General features: G+C 41.9%; 1 protein-coding gene across 8 annotated transcripts in view; it reads right to left on the bottom strand.

Moving 5' to 3' along the window:
- Window positions 1-24643, bottom strand: part of SLIT2 (slit guidance ligand 2) — a 423995-nt gene that overhangs the window by 6045 nt on the left and 393307 nt on the right. For all 8 annotated transcript variants that reach the window (XM_084626161.1, XM_084626159.1, XM_084626160.1 and 5 more), the window contains 3 exons: window positions 24129-24259; window positions 14285-14439; window positions 4566-4854 (listed from right to left, as the gene is read on the bottom strand). In XM_084626161.1, the coding sequence (XP_084482287.1) occupies window positions 4566-4854; window positions 14285-14439; window positions 24129-24259 (575 nt within the window). The remainder of the gene's footprint in view (window positions 1-4565; window positions 4855-14284; window positions 14440-24128; window positions 24260-24643) is intronic.

The raw sequence follows: 24643 nt of genomic DNA on the forward strand, positions 1-24643 counted from the left end.
GCATGGGACAAAAAAAGCTTGAGGGCTTAACTCTCGTATCCGTGTCTGCACTCCTCCGTTCTTTCCTCTCATGTTGGCAGCATTATCGTAGCCCTGACCTCTCATGTCAGCTATTGCAATTCCCGTATCTTCCAGCTTTTTAAGAAGCACGTTTGTCATACCATCCTGTAGTATCATCAATGTCAATACATTCTAGAAAATGCTCTCTGACAGTCACCATTGCAGGGACATTTTCACTAGGTTCTTTTGTTGTTACAAAATGCACCATTAAAGTCATTTGTTCCATATGGCTGATGTCAGGTGTGCAGTGCAGAATAACAGAGTAATATCTTGCTGACTTCAGATCTGCCACAATCTTCTGTTTGACTTTTGTTGCCAGTAACTGTATGATCTCATTTTGAATTGTTTTTCCAAGGTAGCGGTGTGTGTACATTTCTTGGCTGGTGACTCTTCTTTGATGCTCCTGGAGTACAGCCATCAGCTCCACAATTTTAAGGAAGTTTCCATTGTTTCCATTGTAAGGAAGTTTCCACAGCTGATCTGAAGTACCACGCAGTGCTAGGTTTTGGGTAGCAAGCATTCTCACAATGGCAATGAGCCTTTTCAGAACATTTTGCCAGTAAAGAGACTCTGATGCAATCTTCTCTTGATGCTGATCATCTATGGTGGCCTTTAACCTTATTCTCATCTCAAGCTCTTTCCACTTATGGACTGCTCTCTGGTGATTTGCTGCCTTCTCATGACATGCCAGATTTTTCCAGTCCTTTGTTCCTGTAGAACCCAATGTGGCTGGAACATTAGACTGGAAGAGTTTGCAACAAAAACAGTATGCGGCATTCTGGGTTTTTGAGTACATAAGCCATGGCCTCTCCACTTTGTCACCATTGGGGATTTCACACCAGTAATGTATTGGATGAAAACTTCTATTTTCATTGTCTTTGGGGAACATGAAGTTTTTCATTTGCTGTGGCCCATGCAGTACAAGGAAGTTCTCAGGCCACTGCTCAAGTGGGTCCACAATCCTGGATTATGTAGACGTAAGGAACTAAACTTAGCAGCAGCTGTTTCTTGCGCCTCCACCACACTCTTCTCTGATCTACACTTTTCTTCAGGAATGTGCATGGTTACATCCATTTGAGATGGAGATATGGATGCTGCAGTAGCTGCCAGCTCACCTGCACTCTAACTGGAACATCAGGCATCTCCTCACCAGTCACATCCTCACTGGGGCCGGAAGGCTCACCATGAACATTTGTGTCTATGTATCTCAGGAGAACTTCTTCCTGCTAAGATAGAAAAGCTTCCTTTGCTTTCTTTCTTTTTCTGAATGCTACCCCAGAGGAGCGTTTTCTTCTTTCACTCATGGCTGCTGTTCTGTGCCAGCTATAGTGGTTCTCAACACTCAGTTGAAGGGGACAAATAAGCAGGCCGGTAGCAGGGCCTGAATAAGGGAAGATATCAGCGTCTTAATGGCCTAACTGGCTCCTTCAGTTGACTGCCTGTTCTCCTCAAGTGGGTTCATGGAAGCTCCCTGAGAAGCTGGTGTTAATGAGTCCAGGCTCCTGGGGGTTCTAGAGAGGTACATAAGAGGCTCCTCCTCCTGTCTCTCCCTGAGCTCCTGCTGCTTTCTGTTATTCCCTCTCACCGTTTCTCCTGCCTGCCTGTTATGTCTCTTGTGCCCTCCTTCCTCCAGGACAGCACTCCACCATCTCTGTGCATCTAGAGCAGAGAGGATACATATGCACCAGCAGCAAGCACAATTTTCTACACTCTGGGTCCTAGTGGCGCCCCCCCAACAGTCTGGCACCTGAGGTGGCCGCCTCAGTTTGCCTCATGGTAAGGCCAGCTCTGATTGGAGCATTTCAGTCCCCTAGCCTCAGGTCATTTCCAAATGCTGCATGTGTTTGGAGTGCGATATCCAGAAGTTTCCAGGCTGAGCACAGGGTCCAGGGTTTCAGCAGTGTCCCAAGACTGCTGGCTCTCATGTGGCACTCTCTGCATTTAGTCCTCTGGTTGAAACAACTCATTATCCAAGGAACAGCCAGAGCTTAGTACATCCAATCTGTGATGTTGTGCTGAGGGTGTCAAAGGCCTGATATGCTCTGAAGAGGTTGTGTTTGACGACAATACAAATTGCATCAAGCCAACTAGTAATGAGGATGTGCTAGATTTAGAAGGTAGTTGGATCTGTGCCAATGCCAAGTCTTGAATTCAACAGATCCTTTGAAGAACTCCAGGCCAAACTGGAGTAAAAGAAACATCAAGTCAAGTGCAGTGTTTTGGTCCTTATCTTCAAGGTGCTCAATGGCCAGGACCCAACATATCTAAAATACTGCCAAAAGCTCCAGAATGAGCACACTGCTGAAAAACTCTATTTTTCAGGCACGATGGAACTTTCTACCATAAGAGTAAAGATCATCTGGGAAGGAGTCAGACTTTCTTTGGGGCTGGCCAGAGACTTTACAATGAACTATCACAGGAACTAAGGACCATCACCATCTTCGATTCCAAATGCAAGGTGAACGTCTTCAGCCTAGCCTTCTCCAGGATGAACACACAGAGAAGCGTACATTCAAAGAACAGGACATAAAAGTACACGAAAACTTAAAAAACAAAACAGAACACTATGTAGGTTGTCCCCGTGGGGACACAATGAAAGAAAGAGCAAACCACTCATGACAGATTTTAGTCATGTCACTTAATGCACTACCAGAAGGTGCTGAGACATTCCAGTGATGAAAATGGTAATAGAAACCCATATAGAACAGAACAGAATTCTTTCAGAGGTGCCTCTAATAGGATCTTTAGTGCTCCCCACACAAAATTTGATGGATGACATTTCCATGTTATATTTGACTTCCAAAGCACAAAATGCAGCAGACTTGCTCATTTGTGATCGACATCTGGCAGCTGCATCTGCTTCTGGAAGCCACTGTGTCTTCCTTTCTTTCTCCTCCTAAGTTGCAAAGAAAAGGGTTATCCTGGAAAAGAAACCCCGTGAATAAAAAACCAGGAACTTGGTACTACACGAAGTGCTGAAATGCTTCAAAACTGGTGTGGCTTTGGGAGTAGAGTTATAAACTTCAGAGTACTGAAACATTCTGAAGCCAGCACAAACAAACTGTGCTGAAATAATTGAGCCAAAACCTCAAAGTTGTCAATATTATCAACCCAGAATATGTCAAAAAGGACACTTAAAATCACTCTGCCCAGGACCTGAAAAACAACAACTCAACCGAATCTGAGCAAAACACAAAGTTAATCCACTGGACATCAAAGGAACATGGTGGTTTTAGGTCATGTAGGCTGGATTATTGAAAAACAAGCAGACAAGAAAAACAAATAAGCCCCATGTTTTGGAGCTAATTGCAACAATGAGAGATCAATGATAACAGTTCCAAAAGTCCAACTGCAGCTCTCACAGGGAGTTGCTAGCTGAATTATGGTCAAGCAAGTTGTACGGGGAGAGGTAACAGCAAATTGTGATACACAGAATCATACACTATCAGGATTGGAAGGGACCTCAGGAGGTCATCTCGTCCAACCCCCTCCCCGCTCAAAGCAGGACCAATCCTCAATTTTTGCCCCAGAACCCTAAATGGCCCCTGCAAGGATTGAACTCGCAATCCTGGGTTAGCAGACCAATTCTCAAACCACTGAGCTATCCCTCCCCTGCATGACCAGTAGGTGTTTAAAAAGCTTTGTGTTAGTGGAGTCCCTGACCTGGCTTGTGCTGGGTGCCCATGACCCAACAATGAGAACCTTGTGAGAATGCAATCTATATCAATGCATCTATCTAGAAAAATATTCAACAGGAATATGCAGTTAAAATGTTTTAGCCAAAATATATTAAAACAACATTACAACGCAGGAGTTACTAACATCACTGATTATGGACTTAACACAGAAGCTAGCCTGTGCATTGGGAAAAATATCTACCAGCTGAGTCATGTGACAATATGGAAGTATTAAAAATAGCTATGATTAGTGTATTTACTCCTTGCTGTAAACTGTTTATAAAATGAAATACATTTTTCTGAAATACTCTAACAAAATTATGAATACAGAAATGGATGTGTTTTCATTTGTAAAGCCCCCTGATTATTTCTTATGCCAATCCTCATGTCTTATGTGGATAGTCATATTCACACCAATGTAGTTCACACTGTAGAAGCTGTGCACAAGTACCTAGGTACCATCTATTATGGCCTTTGGTGGGGCTTAAGAAGTAGAGGTACAGAAACTTTGTCACACCATCTGCACTGGGAAGTTTCACTCATTAAGAATATTTTTAAAAAAATGAATTGGCATACCCAGGCTATTCCACAAATACTACAGAATGCTGTCACATAATGTAGCAGCTGAAGTTTCTGAGTACTCTTCAAGTTCAACCAGCAAAAGACTACACTGCTGTGATCCAACCTCGGAGTAACTTTTAATTCTACATCTACAGTATATTTGTATCTTGCTGAAAAAATTTGAACTTTAAATTGAATGTACATAACAGGACAGTCATATTAATATTAGAACATTAAATTATAGCTCTGTCTTTAGGAAGGACATACTTATTTCCAAGACAAGGGTCATTGGTTTGCTGATCACACAGCGGTCCAGTCCATCCTCCTTCACACTCACAGGTAAAGCCTGACTGGCTCGTAGCATGGCAGGTTCCATGCACACACACTTTCTTGTGACAGGGCTCACAACCAGGAAGAATTCCCACTTGCAGTGGCACATTTCTAAAGTCCTGCAGTTCACTGTTGATGTACAGATTACGGATGCAGCCATGGAAGCTGGTGCCATTCTGGCCTGGGGACTGGCGTAGTGATGCAACATTGTTTTTCACAGGCATGCCTAGAAAATGAACATCATCAACTCATGACTACATTGTTTGGTAGGAACAGTTTTGTATTCTTTTTTACTGTTGTTTTTATTTATTAATTTAAAAAACTGTTCCCAAATAACCATTCATATCTATGGAACACACAATTATCAGAGATGGGCTCAATATCTGGATCTAGATGTGGTTTAAGTATGGTTCAGTTTAGGCAACAACAAGACATATTACGCTTGTGATATTTCATCCAAGTACGGTGAAAATTTCACAAGATCAGCGTATCTGGCAACATTTCTACCATCCCGAACTGAAGAGTTCAGAAGCATGCAAACTAAAACCAGAAAATAGGCCTTTCTCGGTTCTGGATCACACCCAAGGTCTCCACTGTAGAGATGGATACAGATTCAGGGATTCAAATAGGAACCTCACAGAACTGAAAAGTTTAGGTCTGAAGTTCTGGTTTTGACTCATTTCTAGTAGGTACAGATGACACTGTTTTCTAAGCCTTTATTTTCATTCACAAATCATTTTAAAAATACAGTTTGTGTTGAAATTTAGCATATGGGATCTGATTTTCAGAAATGCTAAGCATCCACAACTCCAGTTGAAGTCCCTGGGAGTTGTAGAAGCTCAACACTTCTGAAAATCAGGCCCACACTTCTCGCGTGTGAAATTTTGTGTGCGAAAATTTCACAAAAAGTTCAGCTGTCCTGATAGGTGCAAATTCACATACCACAGATTATTTTCACAACTGTAAATTCTATTACAATCTACAATTGTTACAGAGGCCACTTGGGGGAGTGAGGTAGGGTAGATATATGTACTGCAATTAAATATATCCTTATACATTTTTGGACTTTAATTCAACACTGTGTTCTTGCATATTGGTCTAATAATTGTTTCATGAATGCTTAATACTTCCTGGGATGAATAAATTACAGGAGTCACAGTGTACTCCAAATAAAAGTGGAACTTCTAGATACTTGAAAATAAATGATCCCATTGGTTTGAATAGGACTGATCTGGTCTAAAATTAAAAGCAAGGCAGTTTTAAGTCTGATTAGTGCAACAGAGTGAGAGTGAGGCCCCGTCAGGATTCCCTAGTCATCCCTAACTCAGACTGCACATGGACTACCCTCCCTTGAGAGCACCTGCCCCCCAATTTCTTAGTCATGTGGGTAGGGAGAAGAAAATAACACTAATTGCTTTGACATGCTCTGCACAGCCACCCCTTACAAAAAAGGAACAAAAAAACCCTATATGAAACAAAGACACCAACGCAACATTGCGATGTAAGAGCCAGGGATTTCTGAATGAAGGTTCCCACAGCAACTGGGAAGAGAGCAAATGTGCATTACAATAACTGAAATAATATCAGGCAAATATTACAATGTAAGTCAACTCAAAGAAATGTTTCTCTAAAATCAGAGATGCACACATATAGCCCAGTGAAAGACTCACCTCCACATAGGCAAATGTGGGCAGAGGAACAGTTGCTGTGGAAACCCTCATTCTGAAATTACTGATCTTTGTGTGTTTAAGAATTCATCCATTATGATGAATTAATATTTTTTGGCGCTGTCGATTAATGGCAGTTAACTCATGCAATTAACTAAAAAAAAATTAACTGCAATTAAAAAAATTAATCAAGATTAATCACACAGTTAAACAATAGAATACCAATTGAAATATATTAAATATTTTTGTATGTTCTACTACATTTTCAATTATGTTGATTTCTATTACAACACAGACTACAAAGTGTACAGTTCTCACTTTATATTATTATTTTTATTACAAATATTTGCACTGTAAAAATGATAAACAAAAGAAATAGTATTTTTCAATTCACCTCATACAAGTACTATAGTGCAATCTCTAACATGAAGGTGTAACTTACAAATGTAGATTTTTTTTTGTTCCATAACTGCACTCAAAAGCAAAACAATGTAAGCCTTTAGAGCCTACAAGTCCACTCATTCCTAGTTCTTGTTCAGCCAATTGCTAAGACAAACAAGTTTGTTTACATTTACGGGAGATACTGCTGACTGCTTCTTATTTACAATGTCGTCCAAAAGTGAGAACAGGCGTTCACATGGCACTTTTGTAGCTGGCGTTGCAAGATATTTATGTGCCAGATATGCTAAACATTCATATGTCCCTTCATGCTTCGGCCACCATTCCAGAGGACATGCTTCCATGCTGATGATGCTCGTTAAAAAAAAAAAAGTGTTAATTAAATTTGTGACTGAACTTCTTGGGGGAGAATTGTATGTCTCCTGTTCTGTTTTACCCACATTCTGCCATGTATTCCACGTTATAGCAGTCTTGGATGATGATCCAGCACATGTTCGTTTTAAGAACACTTTCACAGCAGATTGACAAAACGCAAAGAGGGTAGCAATATGAGACTTCTAAGGATAGATACAGCACTCAACCCAAAATTTAAGAATCTGAAGTGCCTTCCAAAATCTGAGAGGGATGAGGTGTGGAGAATGTTTTCAGATGTCTTAAAAGAGCAACACTTCGATGCAGAAACTACAGAACCCGAACCACCAAAAAAGAAAATCAACGTTCTGCTGGTGGCATCTGACTCAGATGATGAAGAGAAACATGCATAAGTTCACGCTGCTTTGGATCATTATTGAGCTGTCATCAGCCTGGACTCGTCTTCTGGAATGGTGGTTGAAGCATGAAAGGACATATGAATCTTTTGTGCATCTGGCACGTAAATAGCTTGTGATGCCGGCTACAATAGTGCCCTGCGAAAGCCTGTTCTCACTTTCAGGTGACATTGTAAACAAGAAGAGGGCAGCATTATCTCCTGCAAATTGTAACCAAATTTGTTTGTCTGAGTGATTGGCTGAAGTAAGACTAAGTGGACTTGTAGGCTCTAAAGATTTACATTGTTTTGTTTTTGAGAGGAGTTATGTAACAAAAAAAAATCTACATCTATAAGTTCAATTTTCATGATAAAGAGATTGCACTACAGTACTTGTATTAGGTTGTAATAAAAATAATATAAAATGAGCACTGTACACTTTGTATTCTGTGTTCTAATTGAAATCAATATATTTGAAAATGTAGAAAACACCCAAAAATATGTAAATAAATGGTATTCTATTACTGTTTAACATTGCGATTAATCATGATTAATTTTTTTAATTGCTTGACAGCCCTAATATTTTTACACATGCACTATACACAGTGCATATAGTTTCCTTGCTAGGACACTAGTCTTGCAGTAATATTCACACAGGCACGCTCTTATGCACGGGCAGAGTCAAGAACAAGGATCTGGCCCATCCTTAACCAACTGTCACTTTGCGGACTAAATCAGAAGCAACAGAAAGAAAGGTAACTTACTTTACATACTGGAGTTCTTCAACATACTTTAGTTCACACAGATCCAACTGTAAGTATGTGCAGGCCTGGAATTTCTTAGCCAGCATGGTCCGCTGGGATTGTGCATGAGGTTGCATGCCCTCACGCCCCCTACTGTGAGTGTATAAAAGCAGCCCCAACCATCCCTCCATTTCTTCACTAGTACAAAAAATCCAGGTAAAGACTCTGTATCAGTGGAGAACGAGGGCAGGTTGTGGGATCCACGTGGACAAAGGCATCTTGAAGAACTCCAGTTATTGTATGATGAGCAACCTCTCTTCTCTGAGCATTTGTCCACACAGATCCCACTGTAGGTGGCTAGCAGTTACTTCTCAAGGAGGTGAGTGACAGGAGTTCTATTTAAATAGTGACTGTAGACAACTCAGCCAAATTGGACATTTGATCTAAAAGGCACCACAATGGACTAGTGATGAACTTATGAACAGAATTCCAAGTGGCTACCCTCCAAATCTGAGAAATAGGGACCCTCTAAAACAAGCTACTGTTACCATCTGATCCCTAGTAAATTGTGCCCTAACTCAAGAGGGAAGAGGTATTTTGTTTAATGAATAGTGCATCTTAATGCTAACTGTAGCCCATTTAGAGATGATTTGACAGCACACAGCCTGCCCTGTAGACTTACCACCAAAAGCCACAGAGAGTCTGGATGATTTGCAAAATGGCTTTGTTCTGAAAAGGTAAAAGAACATGGCTCTAAGAATATCTAGCTTATGTTGTTTTGACCTCTGCAGGAGAATCATGAAGTTTAGGAAAAAATACTGGTAAGTGTATACATTGATTTATATGAAAACCTGAAACCACTTTCAGTAAAAATTTTTGATGTGGTCTGAGAATAACCTTATGAAAAATGATGTAAGGGAGTCTTGCCATCAAAGCCTGAATTTCCCAGAGAGTGGAGGTGATGGCTACCAAAAATATAAGTTTAGCAGAAGTGATAGAAAGAATGTGATGACATAAGATCAAAGGGAGGGTTCATCAAAGACAGGAGAACTACATTCAAGTCACAGGTAGGAAACAACACCTTAACTTGGTGGAAATGCATGTATTAGGCCCTTTAAAAATTTAAATATCATTTGCCAACACCAGATGGAGCACTAGGCCTTGCCTTGGTTCAGCAAAATGATGTCTGAGATGTTCAGAAGTCAAAGAGATGGTCTGATGGATAGATGCATCAGGTCAGAATACCAGAATTGATGTAATTGTGCTGGAGCTACCATTGTCACCTGGTCCTTGTCCTGATACAGCTTTTTGAAGACTCTGGGAATTAGCAGAGTGGATGGAAAGGCATAAAACAGGTTCTTTCCCATGGAATCAGAAATGCATCTGCCATAGATCCTGGTCTTACTGCTTCCCAGGAATGCCTTCCAGGTTAGCAGAGTGGCCCTCAGCTCTGTAACATTTATTGTCGGGCTCAACGGGTAGTGATCAATGGCTCCATGTCTAGTTGGCAGCCGGTATCAAGTGGAGTACCCCAAGGGTCGGTCCTGGGGCCGGTTTTATTCAATATCTTCATAAATGATCTGGAGGATGGTGTGGATTGCACTCTCAGCAAATTTGCAGATGATACTAAACTGGGAGGAGTGGTAGATACGCTGGAGGGGAGGGATAGGATACAGAAGGACCTAGAAAAATTGGAGGATTGGGCCAAAAGGAATCTGATGAGGTTCAATAAGGATAAGTGCAGGGTCCTGCACTTAGCACGGAAGAACCCAATGCACAGCTACAGACTAGGGACCGAATGGCTAGGCAGCAGTTCTGCGGAAAAGGACCTAGGGGTGACAGTGGACGAGAAGCTGGATATGAGTCAGCAGTGTGCCCTTGTTGCCAAGAAGGCCAATGGCATTTTGGGATGTATAAGTAGGGGCATAGCGAGCAGATCGAGGGATGTGATCGTTCCCCTCTATTCGACATTGGTGAGGCCTCATCTGGAGTACTGTGTCCAGTTTTGGGCCCCACACTTCAAGAAGGATGTGGATAAATTGGAGAGAGTCCAGCGAAGGGCAACAAAAATGATTAGGGGACTGGAACACATGAGTTATGAGGAGAGGCTGAGGGAGCTGGGATTGTTTAGCCTGCAGAAGAGAAGAATGAGGGGGGATTTGATAGCTGCTTTCAACTACCTGAAAGGGGGTTCCAAAGAGGATGGCTCTAGACTGTTCTCAATGGTAGCAGATGACAGAACGAGGAGTAATGGTCTCAAGTTGCAGTGGGGGAGGTTTAGATTGGATATTAGGAAAAACTTTTTCACTAAGAGGGTGGTGAAACACTGGAATGCGTTACCTAGGGAGGTGGTAGAATCTCCTTCCTTACAGGTTTTTAAGGTCAGGCTTGACAAAGCCCTGGCTGGGATGATTTAACTGGGAATTGGTCCTGCTTTGAGCAGGGGGTTGGACTAGATGACCTTCTGGGGTCCCTTCCAACCCTGATATTCTATGATTCTATTCTATGATTCTATTTGCAACTGAAACACTGCTCAGGACCACATACCCTGAATCTGAAGAAAGCCCAAATAAGCACCTCCACATAGGGTTGATGCATCCACCACCAGAATCTTTGAAGGTGGCGGTGGATCAAACAGAATACACTGGCATACATTTTGAGTGTCTGTCCACCAAAGCAGAGATGACAGTATTTTCAAAAGAACATCTACCAGTAAGTCCATGCTGCATTTGATTGGCTGATAAATCAAGCCCTGAAAGGGCCAGAGGCTCATCTTTCACATGGAATCATGTATGTCCATGCTGCCATATGATCCAGTAAATTTAGGAGACCTTTCAGTGACATTCTTGATGAGACAATGTATGAAATGAGGTGATTCAGCACTTACTCTTTTTTTTGAGAAAGATACATTCTTGCCAATTTGGAGTACAGCATTGCTCCAATAAATTCTATGGACTGAACAGGGGTGAGAGTGGACTTCTCTCACTTGATCTGGAGGCCCAGTTTGGAAAACAGCTGTAGAACGGTGTGTGATGATCTGCTGCGATGACTGACCTCAAATCAGCCAAGATACAGATACACATAAAATCATAGAAATGTAGGGCTAGAAGGCCCCTGAAGAGGTCAGCTAATCCATCCCCTGCGCTGAGGCAAGTATCCCGAGATCATCCCTGACAAATGTTTATCTAACCTGTTCTTGAAAATCTCCACTTAAAGGGATTCCATGATCTTGGACATACATGATTCCATGTGCAACAGGGTAACCTGTTCTACTGCTTAATTATATGTATAGTTAAAAAGTTTTTCCTACTATCTAACCTAAATCTCCCTTACTGCAGATTAAGCCTATTACTTCTTCTCCTACTATTGGTGGGCATAGGGAACAATTGATCATCATCCTCTTTATAACAACCTGTTACATATTTGAAGACTGTTTTCATCATATCCCCTTAGTCTTCTCTTCCCTAGACTTAACATGCCCAGTTTTTTCAATCTTACTTTATACACCACGTTTTCTAAACCTCTCATTAGTTTTATTGCTCTCCTCTGGACTCTTTCCAATTTATTCACATCTTTCTTAAAGTGTGGTGCCTAAAACTGAATACAGTACTCCAGCTGAGGCCTCATGAGTGCTGAGTAGAGCAGAAGGATTTCTTACCGGGTCTTACATACAACACTTCTGTTAATACACCCCAGAATGACTTTACCTTTTTTGCAATCACATCACATTTTTTGGCTGATCCACTATAACCCCCAGAAGCTTTTCTGCAGTACCACTACCTAACCAGAAATTCCCCATTTTGTATTTGTGCATTTGATTTTCCCCTTCCAAGTGTAGAACTTTGTAACTGTATTTACTGGATTTCATATTACAGATTTCAGATCAGGGAACATGAAATGTCTCTGAAGCATGAGATCTGTGACAGGAGGTACTCCCTTCAATGCTACTCTCAGGAATCAATCTACGTTGAGGAGGAGATCTATTCTAGGAGAAGGGCTTCTGCTGCCATTAGAAGATTATGGTGATGCAGATGAATAAAATTATTTTAAAAGAAGTCAAATCCCTGAGGTGTAGAAACAGGAAGAGACTCAGACATGACAGTATGAGCAGCAGGCAATGGTACTGTAGAAGCTGGATGCAAAGAGGTTTTCATTTTCAACACACAGCACAGATTTGGATATGACAGGTAAAAGAGAAACATCAAGTGAAGGGGACACTGCTTCCGGATAGATGGATAGGTCTGAAGGAGATTTAAAAGCAGCCATGACAGACATAGGAGGCAGTACCGATGACAATGGTACCATGACTAACGGTACTGATGTGGGAGTCTTAGCAGAATTTTTTTTATCATAATGCAATACCGATGAATCTGCGGCATCCAGTATCGATACCAACATGGTGCTCAGAAAACAGTGGTAGTCACCTGAGGTAGAGGGGGTAGAACTGCTGCAGAGGAACACAATCCCACAATCTCTGATGACTCACAGTACCAATGTGATTTTGAAGGCGTTAATTTAGGCACTATGACTGTTAGCTTTCCTCTTGGCTAGTACTGGGGATGATGACCACAGATTTTTGCTCCTTCCTATATCTTGGGCAGCAGGAGGGCCTCTGACTTACCCAAAGAGGATTAAGGAGAAGGATCAGAAGGCCTAACCCCTGGAATGATGTCTTGTAGCCACAGCACTTGCTGAACCTGCTTTTGAAGCAGGAGGACAGTTTCTGAAGAGGGACCTCAGAGTGAGAGACATGTCTTATTGAATTTTCCATCAGAAAGAATTTCAAGTGGGTGCCATGAGCTTTCTGTGTACATTTAGAAAAATAATTACAAATAGCACACTTGTTTGGGATATGAGACTCCCCTAAAGAAAAACAGGCATTTCCTATGTGCATCACTGGCAGGCACAGCTGTCTTGCAGGCAGGGCAAATTTTAAAGCCTGGAGGCCTATTCTCAACCATTGGACCTACTTCTTGGTATTGAAGTGAGACTCAGAAGAAAAAGGAAAAAGTCCTTTAAAACAAAAGCCAACAGACTTAAATTAAACTTACAGAAACTACAGGAAGACTAAATTAACTAAGTAATTGCAAACTCTGATCCTATCTCAGAGCTGCAAGGAAGCAAGACAACACTCTGGCTCTAACTCGCTATCATGGGTGGTGAAGAGGAACAATGGCATTGGGAGTGCTCTGCCTTTTATAACTTTGCTGTAGGGGCATATGGGTGTCCATGGCACATGAGCAGCCCCAAAGGACACTGTTGGTTTAAAGATTCTGGGCTCGTGCGCATGGGGCACACATACCGACAGTGAGTTCCGTTGAGGACAAACGCTCAAAAAACCCCACAATTTCAGTTATCTTCACAAGAGTCTGTGTCCATTTAAAAAATATTTCTTATTGAAAAAAGTACTAACATAGTATGTACAGTATGAAAGCAAGAACCGTCACAACCTTTTACCATGTAAGTCCCCCACCGTTCCTTCTGTTTTTGCCTAACGTCTTCTCTCCCTGTGTCATAGCTCTTATTTAACCTAAATTGTAAGCGCCTCAGGGCAGAAACGGAGGGTGTGATTTTTTCATTGCCTTGCATCTTGCCATCATTTACACGTATGTATATTTACAGTGTGAGGTGAATGTGAAACACCACTGAAACAGAATGATAGCATAAATGACTATTCAAGGTGCTAAGGAGTCAAAAACAGACCCCTGTGGCTTGTCTACGAAATGCTATGCATTTTCCAGTCCTGTTTAAAACTAAATAGTAATAGGAAAAGCATAATTATAAAATATTGCACTGTGGATCACATCCTTACTTTCAGAAAACAACAGTTATGAGCTACCAAGAACTCTCTGGTCCTTCAGCTACACTCCTCCTAGAGCAATCGAGTATTTACTTTTAGATTATTATGTAGGATCATCTACTGCTGAATTTGAATCATCTACTACTACAGTTAACAATGAGACTATTTCAGCATTAATTGCCCTGAGAGTCATCTTTCAGAATTAACCCAGTGAAGTGGCCCTTTACTATGCTTTTGTCAATGCATATTTCCAGAGTACATTTGCTATAACATCTCTAATAAAAAACAATAAGTTCCCCTACCTCCTACATAAAGTGGGGAGTCAACATTCAGAGTTGATTGCTTAGACAAGTTGGTAATGATCTTGGGGCTTCCTCCATCAACAGACAAAGACAGAATCTGATCCATGGCTAGCAGCTCCACTATGTGGAAATTCCCATCATTTATTGTCTCAACGCTGCAACAAACAAAAAAAAAGTTTTAAAACATTTGAATCTTGGTTAGAATTTCCTTGACCTTCTGTCCTGTAAACAGTATATAGCTTCAGAGCAAAACTTCCCCAGTAACGTAATCTTCTAACAACTAGATTTTAAGTAAAGATGTGAAGTCATGCTTATTAACAGATAATAAATTGTATTACTATTTCTGTAGCATTGTAGTATTGGTACTAGTATATTTTACATATTAATGGCACCTTTCAGTCTGAAGTATTCCCAAAAGAGTTTACTAACTATATACATAGAACTTCAACCAGACAGAATGTGCCACAAGATCATGCAAAGTGAACACCACTATTCTTTTAAAATCTTAATTGAAAAAACAAAACAAAATGAAACTCCAGTGATGAAAACAGTATTCCATTTATTTATCTTGAACGAGTTAAGAGCTGAGTTGACACCAGTGAGATTTGAGCTTATTGTTCCAGAGAATCGGGGCTGTGTCTACACTTAGGATTTACAGACATACTCCCATCACTGGGGCTCCAGGTGTACCTGGAGCGTGGGGCATGATTTCCAGCTCAAGTAGACATACTCACGCTAGCATGCTACAATAGCAGTGTAGCTGCAGTAGTACTGTCAGCTGTAGCAACATGGGCTAGCTTCCCCAAGTACATACTCATAGGGTTTGGCAGGCTTGTAATCAGGGGGGCTAGTCTGTGTTGACACTTGCCAGTGTCCATAGTATAGTTGCTATGCTACTATTTTTAGTGTGCTAGCTTGATGAGGGCTAGTGTGAGTATCTGCTTGACATGGGAATCACAGCTCCAGCTCCAAGTGTAGATGCAGCCTTTCACAGCTCCGTTTCTCCTAGCAATAGAGTAAGTGCTATGGTAGACTAGGCATGGATATATTTATGCATTTTTCCTCTACCTAACACAGTGACATGGTGGTAAAAAAGTGTTTGCGCATGTCTGCATCATGCCTTCTTTCCTTGCTAGCATGGTGAGAGAATGTCTGACAGTGTAGACAAGGCCTTCCCATTTCAACCCTGAGGTTTAGATGTCTACAATGGAATAAGCACTTTCTGGCAGGTGGAGGAGAGACGGCTGTGCTACATATGAAAAAGTAAAATGACAGTGCTCTAGATTCCCACATGGCAAGGTCTAATGTTCTGACCAGTGCACGTATATATCAGGTAAGATGTGCACAATAATACTGCTTTTCTTCATATATATATATATAAAACTTGAGGTTTTCAAACTGACTGACAGAAAGAAGACTAAAAATATCACAGCTCTATGTGCAGAGATAAGAAATGCACCACTAACTTTCATTTAACATATTTTGATGTTTTCAGGAACAAGATGGTGCCAGGTTGAACAATGCACATCACTATTTGCTGGAGACAACCAAGAGAAAGCAATAATATTGTGCACATCTTACTTCTTGGGAAGTCGATAAAGACATGTAATTTAAGAACGTATCAACCCCGCATGAAGTACAGATCAAAACGATGAATGTAACACTGAATACAAGTCTTCATAGCAAGCAATTATATAGGTAAGGATATATAAAACAGAATATTTAAAGTGAAAAGCCGTTTCCTAAGAATGAATACCAACAAGATCTGGATTAAACTTCTATTTACTGGTGAAAACCTACTGCAGAAAGCACCTTGTACAGTAACACCTTGTCACCTTGTACAGTAACTGTAGTTCTTTAAGATGTGTACCATTATGGGTGCTCCACTTCAGGTGCTTTGCCCACCAGGCAACTTCAATCGGAGATTTTAGGTAGCACTGCCTGTTCAGCCCACGCATGCACCCTACACAGCCTTGTGCTCCGCACCGAGGCTATACAGAGCTGCAAGGGCAAACCACCCTCGGTTCCTTCTCTTTTGCAAAGCTCCATAGTGGAAACTCCAAAGCAGAGGGGAAGGAGGGCAGGTAGTGGACCACACATGGAGACATACATCTCAAAGAACTACAATTACTGTACAGGGTGAGTAACCTCTTCTTCTTCTTCTTCTTCCTCCTCCTCGAGTAGCGTCCCTAGGGGTACTCCACTTCGGGTGACTACCAAGCAGTACTCACTGAGGGCGGGAGAAACTCTGGAATTTGAGTCCAAACTGAATGTACTATAGTATGGCCAAACACAGCATCTGAAGCTGAGTTGTGGATTACAGCATAATGTTTCAAAAGAGTGTGTCTGGAGGTCCAAGTTGCAGCTCTATAGATCTCAGCAATGGGAACATTCTTAAGACCACAGAAGTAGAAAGGGATCTTGCTGAATGAGCTAGGATCCTATAAGGTGGTTGAAGGTTATTAGATTGAGAACAAGAGATAATGCATCCAGATACCCATCTAGAGAGTCTTGATTGGAAATTAAGGATCCCTTAGACCTGTCAGCAAGAGACACAAACAACCTGGAAGATTTTCTAAATGGTTTAGTCCTGTTCAGGTAAAAAGCTTATGCCTTCTTGACATCGAGTGTATGCAGTACCACATCCTCCCTTAGTCCAGTGTGGTTTAGGGAAGGAAACTGGAAGATGAATGGTCTGGTTAATATGGAACTCAGATGACACCTTCGGTAAGAATCTGGGGTGTGGCTGTAGTGTAACCTTATCCTTGAAGAACACTGTGAAGTGGTGATATACCGTTAGAGCCCCTATCTCTCCAACTCAGATGTACTGGTTACCATGAAGGGCATTTTCATTGATAAGTTAAGTATAGAAAAGGTTGCCATTGGCTCAAAGGGAGGTTTCATAGGCATCTAAGCAGCAAATTAAGGTCCTAAATCTGGGTAAGATGTTTGACTAGTGGGAAGAGATTCCTCAAACCCTTGAGAAACCTTACCATCACTGGATCTGCAAAAGCTGAGAAACCTTCCCCCCAGGGAATGAAAGGTTGTAATGGCGAGCAATTGTACACTCAAAGAACTCGAAGACAGCCACATCATCTTTAATTCAAGAAAGGTGTCTTAGACCACACCAGTGTCTGAATCTTGTCCATTGCTGTAGATAAGCATTACAGGTAGATCACTTCCTACCCTTTTCACTTCTTCAGAACAGGGTGTTTTTAACCCCACAAACCATCAATAAGTCATGCTTTGAGGCAAAGAACTCGGAGGCTGGGGTAAAGAATATGTCTGGCATCCTGAGAGAGAAGATGAGGGATAGCCTGGAGGGTGATTAGTTGCCAAGTGGATGAGGTAAGGAAACCATGCTTGTAGCAGGTATGTCTGAAACACCAGCGTAACTCTGGCCTTGTCTTACCTTATTTTGATCAACACCTTTAACATTAGAGGTGCTGTGGAAAATGCATATAACAGACCTCACATCCAATGAAGGAGAAAGGCATCTCCCAGTGAGTGGTGACCTAGTCCCAGTCTCAAACAAATGGGAACACTTCCTGTTCTTAGCAGTGGAAGAGGTCTACCTGCAGAATGCCCCAACATTCTAACGGCATTTTGGATTGTATAAGTAGGGGCACTGCCAGCAGATCGAGGGATGTGATTGTTTCCCTCTATTTGACACTGGTGAGGCCTCATCTGGAGTACTGTGTCTAGTTTTGGGCCCCACTCTACAAGAAGGATGTGGAAAAATTGGAAAGCGTCCAGTGGAGGGCAACAAAAATGATTAGGGGACTGGAACACATGACTTATGAGGAGAGGCTGAGGGAACTGGGATTGTTTAGTCTGCGGAAGAGAAGAATGAGGGGGGATTTGACAGCTGCTTTCAACTATCTGAAAGGGAATTCCAAAGAGGATGGATCTAGACTGTTCTTAGTGGTAACAGATGACAGAACAAGGAGTAATGGTCTCAAGCTGCAGTGGGGGAGGTTTAGGTTGGACATTAGGAAAAACTTTTTCACTAGGAGGGTGGTGAAGCACTGGAATGCGTTACCTAGGGAGGTGGTGGAATCTCCTTCCTTAGAGGTTTTTAAGGTCAGGCTTGACAACGCCCTGGCTGGGATGATTTAGTTGGCGATTAGGTCCTGCTTTGAGCAGGGGGTTGGACTAGATGACCTCCTGAGGTCCCTTCCAACCCTGATATTCTATGAACACTGAAATATGCAATGGAGAATAAGGAGATCTATTTCTCATTCATAATCCTGAGAGAAATGTCTGCTGAGGGCATCTGCAGTTATGTATTGAACAATCAGAAGGTATGCTGCTGAGATGTGGGTTTGATTGAGTATGTACCAATTCCAAAGTCTCACTGCTCCAGTGCAGAGGAAGGGTCATCTCACTCCCCCTTCTTGGTTGATATAAAACATTCATGTCATATTGTCTGTTATGATCTTTACATATTTGCCTGTGATCAATGACAGAAAATAGAGAGTCATTCCTGATTGCCCCGAGTTCCATTAAGTTGATGTGTAGAGGGGTCTTACGAGATGACCACCTGCCCCGAGCAGTGTGTGTCAAGACGTGCTCCCCAAGCACAGAGATACATGTCTTGCTATTACAACTGTCGGGGACAGTTGAGTAAAGGATGGTCCTGTGCAAATGTTGTCAGGGTCTTTCCACCAATTGAGATTAGTCTGTTCAAGCTGTATTTGCTTAGAGAATAAAGAGTTCAGCGTGACCCCTGCAGGCACTGCAAGTGTAACATTGCCTGGCTTATTACAAAAGTACCAGCTGCCACATGCCCCAACAATTGGAGACTGATGTAGGTTTTTGAGTGATGTTTGGGGCCTGACTTGAATTGTGGTGACTAAATTCAATAGGGTTATAAACCTGTGCTTTGGGAGGCAGGCTCTGGCTGTTATCGCACTGAGGTAAGCTCCTGTGAACTCCAATCTTTGCAATGGGGTCAAAGTGGACTTATCTGAAGTCCCAGTTTGAGAAACAGTGATATGGCCTTCTGAGTAGCCAACAAGGTCTTGTAAGAACACCCCTTCAGCAGAATGCCCCAATTGTTGAGATATGGGAATATTAGCATTATTTTTCTGTGAAGGTAGGACTCTTGGCCCTGATTCTTCCAGGCTTCCCCAGCCATGCCCCAGCTCCACCCTGTCTGTCCCTCCTCCAAATCAGGCCAGCTCTCCAAGCCTACACAGGGGTGATGTGCATCTTAGCTATTTATTTTCTGGATTTCAGATGTCTACCTTTCTGTTACTTTCATTCCCACCTCAGATCCCAACTCACATGGAAGGGCAGGGCAAAGGGGTCAGACTTCCCAAGTGGAGCAGGTCCCCTGGTTTCCAGAACACACAGCAGGCAGGGAGAAGGGCTCAGATCCTTCTAGAAGGGTAGGGTTCCCCCATATCCCAGCACACAGACAGAAGGGGAGAATTCAGTGCTGACAGTTCCCCCGCATCCCTAAACCCCCATCTTCCCGTGCTACCCCTCACATTCTCCAACCGTTCCTGTTTTAACCCCTCCCCCATACCTGAACTCCCTCCCCTACCACCTATTCCCATTTATCTTCCCCATTATACACCCATCCCTTGCTGCCTACCCCATTACTACCTACCCTTGCATCCCAATCACCCCTTCCCTCCCAGTGGGCATTCACAGTTGTGATAAGGAGGATAGGGAGAAGGACTCAAGCCCACCCAGAACAACAAGCTCTTTGAACCTGGTTCTCGTTGGGGGGGAGGAGAGAGGGGGCTGACTGCCATAGATGGACAGGGAGCCTGGCAAACACAGGAAGTCAGGGAGCGGGACTCAGACACCCCTGGAGGGCAGTGATACCCAGACTGCTGTTCACATGAGGAGGTAAGAAGAGGGGATCAGACCAGGCAAACCCCCTTCAGAACCTGGCTATCATAAGGAGGGCAGGGTCACACCCCTGTAGGTGGGTTGCGAGCTCCCAGATCATGGCACACACATAGGAGAGGAATGTGGGGCTCACAGGCACCTTGCCCCTATTCTCCTCCAGTCCCCCGTCACTCACCCATGTATCCCCTTTTCCAGTGCCCCACCCTCTCCACTCCCACTCCCCATAGTCTCCATCCTGTCCCCATCACCCGATTCCCTAACCCTCTCCCCCATATTCCTTCATCACTCTCCCCTCCCAGCAAGCATTTGCTGTGTAGTTTATTTTCTTTTTAAATAATGGTTTCAGCACCTTCTGAATGTTCTGCTGTACTCATATTACATTTCCCCAAACTAAACATCCTCTTTTGATAGAGGTAGAGTGGAGCAACGGGCCTGTTTTTTTTACTTAGATTTCTGTCATAGGTGCCTGGGGTGGTGCTTGGATTAGATGACCATGATATATCTTCAGAACCACCCAGGTACTGTGATGTATAGGTAGTTTTCCAGATAGTTAGCCTCTCTCTCTCTCTCTCTGTGCACATACTTGACGTACCTAATTGAAGAAACAAACCCCTTTTCAAATAGCATTTTAATTTGATTTCCCCCCACACAGCTGGTGGGCACGATGCACTCTGTCAGGGTAACCCTTGAGCATCTGAGTCCCTAGTGCTATGATCTGAGTTTGAACACTATCTGTGAGCAAAAAAAGGTCACCGTAATCTATTAGCTTTAAGAAAAGCTGTTTTTTTCCAAGTGCTATATCTTGACCCTTGGGCAAATGGTGCCAAATGTGGATCACTAGCAGAACCCTGAACTTTCAAAAGGCACAGCAAATGTCAATCTGATTAACTGTATGGGTTTTAAAGCACTTAGAAGAGATGAGCTTTCAACAGAATGCTAATTTCCTCCCAAGCCTTCTCCCTTACAGTCAACAACCCCTTCATATGTAAATCCCTTCAAAAATTCACTTCTCCCATCTCAGCTATTAGAAGTGAGAGGGAAGGAAGATTAACATCACCAGCACCATCAAAAAAATATATCAAGATGCTTTCATGCTTTGCTGAGCAACCCCATTATCTTACTGCCCTTGTCCTCCTCCTCTCCTCCCCCTTCTTCACTGTCTGTCTGTGATCTTCACATATCATGTAATTCAGAATGTATACTCTTTGAGGAGAGATTTGTGTTCTGTGAGGTAGCAACGTTGCTGTAAAAATATTTTATTTTGATGGAACAGTCACACAAGTTATTTTTTATTATTATTAATGTTACAATGTTTCATTTAAATTGCTGCAATTCAATTTGAGATCTTTTGAGTAATGGTTCTTCAAAGCATCTCTCCTCTCTCTCAGGCTATGTCTATACTTATAGCAGCGTGCAGAGTACAGACATTGCATGCCAGGCTAGTACAAGTATAACTAGCAGTATAGATGGTGAGCAGAGTGCCCTACATTTCTGAACCCGCAGGGTATACACTCTACATGGCTCTCTACATGCCCAAGCAATAACTCCCACGTTAGCAGTGTAGTGTCCTGGTGCTGGAACCTTGCCTGGCTCCCTCCCTCCTACCAGAGCTTTTTCTTGCCATAGTGAAAGCGCAGAGCTGTCCCTTGGGTAAGGCGAATCGGGGCAAGTGCTCCAGGCCCTGCACTTTGGGGGGCCCCATGGCCAGTGTGATTGGCCGGTGCGGTCAGTCCCGGAAGAGACAAGTCTGTCACTTCCAGCCCAGGCCCCACACCTCCCCAGGAACGGCTGTGGTGAAAGGTTCCCGCAGCAGGGAGCTGTGAGAGCCTTTCCCCACTCCCTTCCCCCCACCAGAGCTTTTCCTCACCACAGTGAAAGGCTATGTCAGTGCAGAGCTACCAGAGCCTTTCCCAATGGTGTGAAGTTACGTGAGAAATCCCTGTACTCTGCACACCACTGAAAGGGTAGACAGAGCCTGTAAGACTGAAATGCACAGGTAAAATAAGATAGTGCAAGAAATACTGCATAAAATGTACAGAATAGATGACAGGATATAAATTTTTAATATGGAAAGAGCTACAGGCGATGGCTTAAAGGTTTTAAGCAAGTCAGAATGCAAATAACTGGAAATGAAATGCAGCCTGGGTTGTTGATTGCTTTCAAAGGTAGCTGGTAAGCCCAATAAATATAAATTGAAGAAAAACAATCTCTGTTAATTCCCATTCCTACCCATACAAGGACCTAATCTCAGTTTCTTTTCAACATTATTCCAGATAAAAGGATTATCATCTTATTTTGAACCGTAGATTCACAGGGAAACAAGGAATTTGTTGCATCCAATTCTAACAATCATGTTTTTAAAACCTACCTTGATTCTTTTATAAATGTAAGTCCTATTTTTATTCAATTTAGTTAAATGCACACATTTGAAATATGAAATATTACTCCCACAAATTATGGTATTTCATCAGAACTATAAACAAAATGCCATAAATAAGTCTGACATTAGAACGGAAGTAATGTCCAAATAGTTACTGTTTAAGGCATGCTACCTTTTATGGTTAAAAAACACATTGTATGTTATAAGGACTGTTTTTGAGTGGAATACATAGGAATTATCTTAGTTCCCTTGATATTATTGCCTAACAAAATGTAGCATTATTTCTCTAGAGAAAACATTTAGGTTTTTAATTTTGTTTTGCCATTTGAGGGAAATTTTTGAACTTGTCATTTATTTTAAATAAAATGCCCACTACAAAATGTAAAATAAGTGACAGCTTCTACAATTTCCATCAAATGTATGACTGTATTGTACACCACATAAATGTGGTCATAATAATCATCAGTAGGAGCTAAGTCAATACTGCAAAATTAAACCAAAGCAAAAAGATCATAAGGGTTCAACGCAGATTTAAAATGAGTTTGCTTTAGTTGTGTTCACACCCCTTTTGTGTTTCCTTTCTGAAAACGCTGAAAAGATTTTGTCTGGGAAGAATGCTTTGAAAAGCTTTCTCAGGATTCTATGCTGCTGGCTTTTGGGTGGTTTCAGTGAGGGAAGATTCTTTGCAGCCTGTTTAACTGGTTTGGTGTGGACTCAACCTAAGTACCAGCTCAGCTCTTACATTTGCACCTGGGAGCTTTCTTGGTGGTGGTAGTTGGGGTCAAATAATGGCAAAATCTTTTGGCCTTTTGCTTCCCCTTGCAGTGTCAATCTGCCAATTCTGAGGAAAGAGGGGGTGCTGCTCTATGGTGCTTCCCCATGAACTTTCCTCAGAAACCTAGAAGATTGATATTTTTGAAGATAGTCATTCTGAGGAGGAAAAACCTCAAAGCCAATGAAGAAAATTAGAAAAATGTCATTTAAAATAGTCCAAAAATTCTATGGAAAGCTTATTACAAAAGGAAATGTGGAGCCAGTGTCTGCACAGGTTTGGAAACAGAGGAAAATTCTTTCTCAGAGCTGGTCCTAAACCCTGGCTCATAACCAAAGATCTAGTTTGCCTCCAGTTGCTAATGGAGGGAAATGCCCCACTATAGAGGCATGTCTGACACGGAGAACACAGAGAAATTGCAATTTCACTTTTGTTTATGGAGTTTCAGGTGATTCAAGTAACACTAACTTTTAGGTCACACTACAGACTAGGAAATCACCTGTGAAGAAGAATAAAAGAGAAAGATTGTTTGCATGTATTTGTTCTAAAAAACAAAGAAGTGTAAATATCTTGCAGAAACTTATCCTTTTGTTTCAGTTTAACACATACCATTCTATATACCATTTTTCATATTAAGGTAATTTTCCAATTGAAATTATGTGCTTAAAGTAGTAGTAGTCTTTCAATTCCATAAAGTCTGACACTACATTCTGTCAAAAAATATTCCTTCTTCTAAATGTCTCCTGCAAAATCTGACTTTAGACCCCAGACAGCAGGAGATCATACACTTTTTGTCTTGAACTGTAATTTATTGTATTTCAGTTCACCTGTAAATGGCAGATGCTGGATAAGATCCTGTGTCATAACTGACCCTCACTCGACCACGATACAGCTCCACTGCTATATGATCTCTGTCACCTTTGTACAGCAGGATTCCACTGTCTTCATCTGTGGCAATCTAGTGAAAAAAGAAACACTAATTTATAAGGAAATGAATCCAAATAAACCTGACATGCTAAATGGGTTGCACTCATTCCCATGGCCATTACCAATATTTCTTTCTTTGTTAACAAACTCTGATTGGGATAGTCAGATAATAAAAATCATTTTTTCCTACCAGTTATCCATCAGTTGTGATGCTAATTTCACTAGTGATTCTAGTTCTCTGTAGGTCAGAGGGTCTAAAGTTTTTAACTGACCTAATGACAACTTTTATATGTATGCATTTGTTTTATATGTATGCATTTCTCCCCCATGATACATGATCAGGACACATGCCAACTTGCAGTGATTTATGGTGAAGAAAATGACCATGACTCAAGATCGGTTCTTGCCAATCTAC

This window comes from Lepidochelys olivacea, assembly GCF_965140295.1.
Source record: "Lepidochelys olivacea isolate rLepOli2 genome assembly, chromosome: 4".
NCBI classification, from domain to species: domain Eukaryota; kingdom Metazoa; phylum Chordata; order Testudines; family Cheloniidae; genus Lepidochelys; species Lepidochelys olivacea.